Source organism: Cololabis saira, chromosome 18 (assembly GCF_033807715.1).
Source record: "Cololabis saira isolate AMF1-May2022 chromosome 18, fColSai1.1, whole genome shotgun sequence".
NCBI lineage: Eukaryota > Metazoa > Chordata > Actinopteri > Beloniformes > Belonidae > Cololabis > Cololabis saira.
Window position 1 is genome coordinate 34,223,597 of NC_084604.1, and position 9,389 is coordinate 34,232,985.

Sequence of the window (9,389 nt, forward strand, 5' to 3'; positions counted from 1 at the left end):
GGATAAACGCCGTTGCTATGGTTGCAAAGTTGTAAAGTTCTTCTTCTTCGTGTTTTTTTTTCTAGTCTTTTCTTCGTCTCTTCTTCTCCCGTGGACCAAATAAATTATGACGACACGCTTCTTGGGATTTGTAGTTCTGTAGCTGCTCCCAACTTTTTCCAACTGGTTAATGAAAGTGCAACGCTCCGACTGATGGTTGTAAACGTTTTATTACAGTATTTTCTGTCTTGTAAACGCCCAAGACCAACGTGAACACTGAAATAAAATACACAGTGGCAAATATTCATCAGTGAAACCGTCATATTCCCATATATGAATTGCTTAACTGAAACTTATTAAACAAAATATTAATGCTCTCAAAATACAAATTATACACATATAAAGAAGAATATTTCACTCAATTGTCCATACCGTTTGCCCCTCCAACCAGAATGTTAGGAGTTGCTAGAAGTCCATTTCTTCTGTATTTCACTTCTTTGTCTTCCAATTACTGCTTGCACGCACCAACAGACCATGAAAAAACTCACGTCTCTACCAAAAGGCATCACGTGACCACGTGATGGCGTGGTCTGATGGAGTTATTAATTAACCAATTATCCCCAAAGTATGCACACAATAATCAAAATATAAATGGATATTAAAGTAAAATAAATCAATTCACACAGAAAATAATGTTTATGTGTGTGTTCGCTACACTGCCACCAAAATTACAAAAGATTAACTTTCATCATATTCAAAGAAATAAACTTGTAATTTTCCAATAACTTCAAACTTAACCATTACACATAATTTCCATCAACACCTGTTATATTAAGTGACTGATTCTTTCATTTTCATGTTCATGCAGAGTTAATTTGACTAATGTTCAACTAACACCACTAATTTCTGCACTGGACGCTCAAGGAATGACGGTTGCGTTAAGCGTTCACCCTCCGAGCAATAACGTTGAGGTAACATCAGATTTCAAGACTTCGACCTCCGGGTCACCTATGAGAAGCTCTGGGGCCATTGGGTTAGTCACAATTTCCTGTTCCCATAAAAACTTGGGTCCTCTTAGCCAATCTGATGCCATTAGATCTGCCACCTTGAGTCCTCTAGATGCATGATCTGCCGGGTTTTGAGTTGTTTCAATGTAAAACCATCGATTGGGGTCGGTGGCGTCTCTGATCTTCTGGATCCGATTCGCAACAAAGACAGGAAAGCGGTGGAACATTTTCTCCACGTCGCAGTTGATCGCAATTGGATACTGTCGGAACCGACACAGCACTCCAGTTAAGGTGTTGGTTAAATCAGGTCCCGTGAGGAGGTGGTCATTCAACGAGGTGCCTTCGTATTTGGCAGAGCAGTCGAAGACAACTCTAATCTTCTCTGGCTTTCGCGGGTGGTACACACCGTGATGTGGGATGTACCAAGTGTTCCCGTCTTTTGGTGTTGCATGTACTTCCTCTGCATCACCGTCTTTGAAAACATTGACCATGAACTGAACATAGTCCTTCTTGTATTTTGGATTTTTATCCATCTTTCCTTTCAGATGTCTCAGCCTAACTGTGGCAAGATGTTTGTTGTTAGGCAGCTGGGGGCGCTCTCTAAAAGGCAGAGGCATCTCCAGATGACCATTGTCATTATGATGAATTCTCTCATTCAGAATTTGTAGGAACTGAATGTCTTCTTGAGAGATCGTTCCATCCGTAGGATTTGTATCCTGAAAATCTTTCTCAAGAGCCTTAATTGCACATGCAGGTGTAATAGGTGGAATTTCCTTTACAGAAATGCGATAGGGGGGGCACGGTGGCGCAGCTGGTAGTGCAGCGGTCTCACAGCAAGAAGGTCCTGGGTTCGATTCCCGCCGGGGGACGCTGTGGGTGCTGAAGTGCGTGTTAGTTCCCCCATGACTTCAGTGCCCACACCATGGGTGGGGTTGGTGAAAGGATCTTTCTGTGTGGAGTTTGTATGTTCTCCCCGTGTTCCCCTGGGTAGCTAGTGTGAGCTACCCTCACAAAAACATGCACACAGTCCTGTGCTACACATGCCCCCTCTGGCCAACCGGGGCGCCAGATGGGGTGGGGAGGATCCGGCCGGAATAACGTGATCCTTCCACGCGCTACGTTCGGCCGGAGAAACCCCACCCTGTCTGGTGAAAAGATGCGGCCTGCTCACTCCTCAGGTTAAGGAGGAGACCTGAGCTCAGTGCAGGGCCCTCCTGGGGTTGGTAGAGGATGGCAATGCCCAGGACTGTCAGTAGGTAGGAGCACGGGGTGGTAAAAAAATGGGAAAAAAACCGGGATAAAAATATAAAAAAAAAAAAAGAAATGCGATAGCAGAATCCGGTATTTGTTCCTCCACCAGTAGTAGGCGTTTTGGCACCAACCACGCTCCACCCGAGGTCTGTTTTCACTGCATATGGCTCATGCTCAGCTCTGGATACGACTTCTTTCGGTTTTAGAGCTCTGACGCAGTCGTAGCTTATTAGCAGTCCAGCAGGACAGCCTAGCAAGTCTGGCATCTCGTCAGCTATGCTAAGCAAGTGTGTCCATCCTTTGGCTGTTTCCCGAGTTGGAATGCTGGTCTTCTCCAACGGAATATCTTCTCGAGTGTAAGCTGGTGGTAGTTCAATGCATTCTTCGGAACTGTATCCTCTGACCTTTAACCCACTGACTCTGTGACAATTCACTATTGACCTGTCAGTCATTGTTGACAACTTGAGTTTAACAGGCTCAGTGTGCACTTCCAGTTTTTCGCACACATCTTCAGTGACAAATGTATTGCTACTTTGTGTATCTAACAGAGCATACACTAAGATCTCTGTGTTATTCTTGACAGTACTAGACAGCCACACCGGGACTATCATTGAAGTGCGGTCAGCATTGGTCATGTTCATACTACACAAAGCAGTAGAGGTTCTGTCTCTCTGTTGGTTTGCTTGAGGTTTTTTCTCTTGAGCCGGTTCGTCATGAAGCGGAGTTGGATGGTTCTTTCTACAAACATTGCATGTAGCCCTTTTCCGACAATCTTTTGCAACATGGCCAACTCTCAAGCAAGCGAAGCACATATTGTTGGTTTTCACAAACGCTTTCTTCTCATCAAGAGTCAGAGCAGTAAATTTTTCACATTTGTAAATGAAGTGGTTCTGTTGACAGCATATGCATTTTATTTGCTTATTTGTTTGAGCGGCATATGGATTAACTGTCGAGTCTGTTGATTCATCTGAATCCTTAGCTGGGTGGCCTTTTCCTTGTGCAACCTTTGTTGTTGTCACTAGGCTTCTGGCTTTGATGCGTTTTACTTCTGTGGCTGATTTCTCGTCTGTGTTTTTCAAAGCATGAAGGGAGGAAACCGGGTTGCAGGCAACGCGTGCCTCCACGGCTAAGAAGTTTGAGAATGCTTCAAAACTTGGGTATGGCTTGCCATCATCCAATTCCTTGGTGACAAGGCGATTCCATCGAGCTGTGGCCCAGTCAGGAAGTTTCTGGAGTAGCCTTTGATTCTCCTCACAATCATCTAGAATTTTAAGACCTGATATGTGAGGCATTGCATTTTTGCATGACACAAGAAAATCACTGAACTCTCTTAATTTTAGTGGTTCTTTTGGTCCTATCTTGGGCCAGCTACTAAGTTTACCCCTAAAGGCTCTTTGCACTATGAATGGGTGGCCATAGCGCTTGTTCAGTGCATCCCAGGCTTGCGTATATGCTTCATCATCACTTCGGTAAAAGGTTCCTTCCAGCACAGACAGCGCATCTCCGCTTATGTATTTTTTGAGATAAAACAGTCTATGTGCTGGGCTTGTACAAGTAGTCTCTATCAAGGCCTTAAAGCTAGTTCGCCATTCAGTGAACTTGAGAGGATCACCAGTAAACACAGATGGCTCAGGTGCCGGAAGTCTTGTCATTATCAGAGATTCTTTGAAGGCTTGCACTAGTGTCGCGTCATTCAGTTTTTGCTCTGACTGATTCTCAGAATGAGAAGGGACTGGTGTGTCATGGAGAATCTGAGCATATGGAGCTGTGTTATGCTGAGTCTGGAACTGACTCAGAGGCAGAGTTATGTTTTTCTTTTGTCCTTGGGGCTGACTTGGAGGCAGAGTTATTTCTTGCTTTTCTCCTTTTTCAGCATTCATTTTCATTTCCTCCTCCTCATACACATCATATTCAGCTTGCATAGCTTCCAGATCCCTTTGGTTTTCCAGCATTTTCAGTTTCTCTTGCTGAGCAAACACTTCCTTTCTTTGTGCAGCTATTTCACTCTGTCTGTTTATTTCGGCACGTTTTGACGCTAAGCGTGCTGCTGCTTCTGCTTTCTTTGCAGACACCTGACTTACTGCTACGCTACTTGCGCCAGCTCTTGATACGGTGGACCCATATATTGATTTTGCATCGTCTCTCTGAAGTAATTTAAGGAGTGATTTCTTAACTGCGGCAGCATCAAACTCTTTGCCTACTTCCGAGCAACGCATTTTCAACAGAGCAACTACTTCCATAGTTACTGAAGTGCAGCTATCCATTCGCCGTCTTATGTCTTGACTTGGTGTGGTCAATGCACGTATGCTTTCATACTCCTGCTTTAAGTTTGACTCATATTCTTCCAAAGTAGCTGTCATACCTTCAAGAGTCTCTATGTCACATTCTCCTTTGAGTTTGCACCTAATGTACTGAACCTCACTTTTGAAGGTTACATACGTTAGCATAAACTTTCTTTCCTTTTTTGCACTCTCTTCTTTTGCATAGTCAAGCCACCTTTCAGTAGGTTTTCGCTCTCTTTCTGATCGCCTAGGTTGTTCATGTTCAGAAGTTGGTTCTTGGCTCTCTACGTTATGTTCTTGCAGAGTGTTATTAATTTCAGCAATGCGTTCTGTCATTTGGTCTCTTAAAGCTGCATCTGTTTCAGTTTCTAACCCGTTTTGTAATTCTATTTTTTCTTCTTCAAGAGCCTGAATTACACCCTCAAGTACAAGAACACTTTCTTCATTTTGATCCATTTTCTGAATTATTTTGAAACAACACTAATAGTAGTAATCAAAATCTTAAACCTTAAGCAAAACTTGTGCTATAAATCGCGTAATCCTCAGTATTAATTTCAAATACCAAGCATACACATTTTAAACCAAACAAGAAATCCAAGGTAGGAATGTCAAATTACTTAGTAACACAGGCCAGGAATATTCACACAAATATGCACACAATGGCCTTTCACACTTCAATTCTAATATTTACAAGTTATAATGTCCGTTTCTTATCAACTGAAAAAACCTTAAAGCCAAGGGCTTGGTGTTTCCACTCACGACCACGGCGCGCTGTTGCTCTCTTGTGGTGAGTTGTGGAACTGCAGTCTTAATCCAGCCGACCCAAGAGCAGCGGTCCGAGCAGATTGCGAGCTGATTAGACGAGCCGTCACTTCGAGCCGCCGACGACTTGTAATCTTCAAGCTGCGACAGTTCCTTCTTGCTCTCTTCCGTCCATCTCATCATGGCTTGCAAGAAGTTAACAGCTTGCATTCACCGCGGCATCCCTCTTGTTCTCGGGCCTCGGGCTGCGCTGCACACGGTGCACGTGTTCACTGTAGCTGCTCCCAACTTTTTCCAACTGGTTAATGAAAGTGCAACGCTCCGACTGATGGTTGTAAACGTTTTATTACAGTATTTTCTGTCTTGTAAACGCCCAAGACCAACGTGAACACTGAAATAAAATACACAGTGGCAAATATTCATCAGTGAAACCGTCATATTCCCATATATGAATTGCTTAACTGAAACTTATTAAACAAAATATTAATGCTCTCAAAATACAAATTATACACATATAAAGAAGAATATTTCACTCAATTGTCCATACCGTTTGCCCCTCCAACCAGAATGTTAGGAGTTGCTAGAAGTCCATTTCTTCTGTATTTCACTTCTTTGTCTTCCAATTACTGCTTGCACGCCACGCACCAACAGACCATGAAAAAACTCACGTCTCTACCAAAAGGCATCACGTGACCACGTGATGGCGTGGTCTGATGGAGTTATTAATTAACCAATTATCCCCAAAGTATGCACACAATAATCAAAATATAAATGGATATTAAAGTAAAATAAATCAATTCACACAGAAAATAATGTTTATGTGTGTGTTCGCTACAAGTTCTATTCCACCAATGAACGAACTACGGATTCAGACGGATAATTGAATCCTGCCTTTATATTTACGAAAGAAAAATAAATCAGAGACAGACATATATTATTGGCAGTACTCGAGTTGTAAAAAAAATCAGAGGGGATGGTGGATTTTATCATATGAGGACAGACAATTTGTGCTGATTACAAATAATATAATATATTACAAATAATAGCACTGACCAAAATACCGAGAGGGACCTGGCTGCAGCCAAGATGGCCGACAAGGGCGCCGCCATACTTCGATCCATACCGGAAGTCCATACCGGAAGTTGGTCACTTCGTTAATATATATATTTTTTAATTTTTTATTTTTTTTAAATTAACATTTGCAAACAGTACAATGATAACAAAACTTCACATTATGCAATTTCACGTTGATTTATAATATATAAAGAGTATTACTCAAATAAAAAACAAAACAAAATGCACAACACATTATAACAGAAAACCAAAACATTTACATACATTTATGGTTTTGATTGCTTTTGAATTAGTAGAAAACTTAATAGAGTCCAGATACTGTTTTAATTCACGATGAAAAGTTAAAAAAAAGGGTTTTTTGCATAAGAATTTGGATTTGTGGATGTGGAATTTTGCGAGGATAATCAACAAATTAATAATAAATGTTTCTTTTGGCTTTGTTCTAATTGTTACATGGTCAAAAACACCAAACAACACAACCTTCCAAAATAAATTAAAATCAATATCAATTATTTCCGACACAAAATTACACATATCACTCCAAAAAGTTTGAACAATGGGGAACAGCCAGAATAAGTGTGTCATTGTTTCAGAATTTGCAGAACAAAAGGTACAGTTTGAATCGATATTTCTTTTGAATCTTTTTACAATGTGATCATTTGTAGGATAGAATTAATAAATTAACTCAAATGAAATTTCTTTAACTTTGTTTGTCACCAGGTATTGGTTGGGTGAGAGCCAGACCTTCTTCCAGTTAATATTTTTTACATATATATTCCAATATTGGGTGTATATTATTAAAATATAACATGAATATATATATATATATATATATATATATATATATATATATATATATATATATATATATATATATATATATATATATACAGTATATATATATATATATCATTTATATACATATATAACAAAATAAAGAAACATGTATGTATATATATATATATAGCCTACGGAGGTAGTTTACCATAGACTAGTTTACAAGCAGCGATTCGAAAATGATAAAACACACACATTATATATATATATATAATATATATATATAATCCACCTCAATTAACCTCAGACAGCACTTAAAGCTAAGGACGCTGAATTTGAGTGCCATCAGTCCTGTATGTGTATGTGTGTATATATATATATATATATATATATATATATATATATATATATATATATATATATATATATACATACATACATACATGTTTTTTATTTTGTTATATATCTATATAAATAAGTTAAAAAAAACATAGTTATTAGTAAGTACGTTATGTTATATAATGTTTTATAATTTTCGTTTTATGGCCGCTTTTAAACTACCTCCGTCATATTTGAACAATATACACGAAGAAGACCAACTTCCGGTTGAAAGACCAGCCTGCTTACCAAATCTGGACCCCAAGAAAACTTCAGTGGGCAAAGTTTGTCTAGTTACATCCACAAGAAGTAACAATCGTAATATACGTTCCCTGTTTCAAAATGATATAACCACCAACCCTTATGTTATTACTTACTGGTCTGGTTTTGGTGATGACTTAAATTGGAAGAACATCTGGACTCTTCCATACAAATACCTTCTTACAAATAAAGTGAGGGAAATCTCTTTTAAAATGTTACATAAGTATTACCCTGCTAATCATTATCTTCTTAAATTCAAAAGAGATATTTGTGTTGACTGTTCGTTGTGTGAAATGTCCCCTGAAACACTGGTACACCTGTTTTGGCAATGTCCCTACACTAACACATTCTGGAAAGATGTATCCCGATTTATTATAGATAAAATTGACTCTGACTAAAATTGACTCTTTTGTAATCAATTTAATAATTATTCTTGCAAAGTTTCATATTCATAAATCCAAATTCAGTCATTCAAAACCCCTTTTTAAAATTTTTGACAATGAAACCAAACAATACTTGAGTTCCATCTCTGACTCAAATAACAAAAAAGCTGTCAAAACTGTTAATTTATGCTCTCTATTTAATGTGTTTGTTTAAAAATCCCCCTGGCTCCTGTGTTGTTGCACTCTTATGTATTAACGACTGTTTTGTATGTCTGTCTGTTTATGTTTTTTGTAATATGAGAACTACTCAATAAAGCTTGTTAAAAAAAAGACCAACTTCCGGTATGAACTTCCGGTCTGGACCTCCGGTATGCATTGGTTTTGTTTTTTATCTGAGTAATACTCTTTATATGTTATAATTCAACGTGAAATTGCATAATGTGAAGTTTTGTTATCATTGTACTGTTTGCAAATGTTAATTTAAAAAAAAAAAATAAATTAAAAAAAAAAATATATTAACGAAGTGACCAACTTCCGGTATGAACTTCCGGTCTGGAACTCCGGTATGCATTGGTTTTGTTTTTTATTTGAGTAATACTCTTTATATGTTATAATTCAACGTGAAATTGCATAATGTGAAGTTTTGTTATCATTGTACTGTTTGCAAATGTTAATTAAAAAAAAAAAAAATTTTTTTAAATATATATATTAATGAAGTGACCAACTTCCGGTATGGACTTCCGGTATGGATAGAAGTATGGCGGCGCCCTTGTCGGCCATTTTGCCTGCAGCCAGGTACTCTTGGGTGGCGGCGGAACCCATAGACATAAAGGCTAGATCAGTGGTTCTCAACTCCGGTCCTCGGGACCCACTGCCCTGCATGTCTTAGATGTTTCCCTGCTTCAGCACACCGTGATACAAGGAGCTGTGTCATCAACAGAACTGTCCAGACTTTGATGACAAGCTGGTGACGACTGTTAATTAGAATCAGGTGTGTTGATGCAGGGAAACATCTAAGACATGCAGGGCAGTGGGTCCCGAGGACCGGAATTGAGGACCACTGGGCTAGATGACTCGTCCGCGCTGCTGCCAATGCAGAGCGACGTCGTTCACCGGCGGCCATCTTGCCACAGGAGAGCTCGCCACTCGTAACATTGTGTTTAATGGTGCATGTACTGCTTAACAACCTTAACTTGCTCAATTCTAGACAGATTTGTTATAAACGTCAGAGATGT

At 39.2% G+C, this 9,389-nt stretch overlaps 1 protein-coding gene across 1 annotated transcript; it reads right to left on the reverse strand.

Annotated features, from left to right (window-relative positions):
* Nucleotides 1-190: 190 nt before the first annotated feature.
* LOC133418464 (uncharacterized) lies at nt 191-1,671 on the reverse strand. The gene is made up of 2 exons (XM_061707156.1): nt 412-1,671; nt 191-255 (listed from the first exon to the last, which is right to left on the reverse strand). The coding sequence occupies exon 1, from the start codon at nt 1,601-1,603 to the stop codon at nt 926-928; it is 678 nt and encodes a 225-aa protein (XP_061563140.1). The 5' UTR covers nt 1,604-1,671; the 3' UTR covers nt 191-255; nt 412-925.
* Nucleotides 1,672-9,389: the final 7,718 nt, after the last annotated feature.

Coding starts and splice junctions, on each gene's coding strand:
- LOC133418464 (XM_061707156.1), bottom strand. CDS start 1,603: ATGCCTCTGCCTTTTAGAGAGCGCCCCCAGCTGCCTAACAACAAACAT.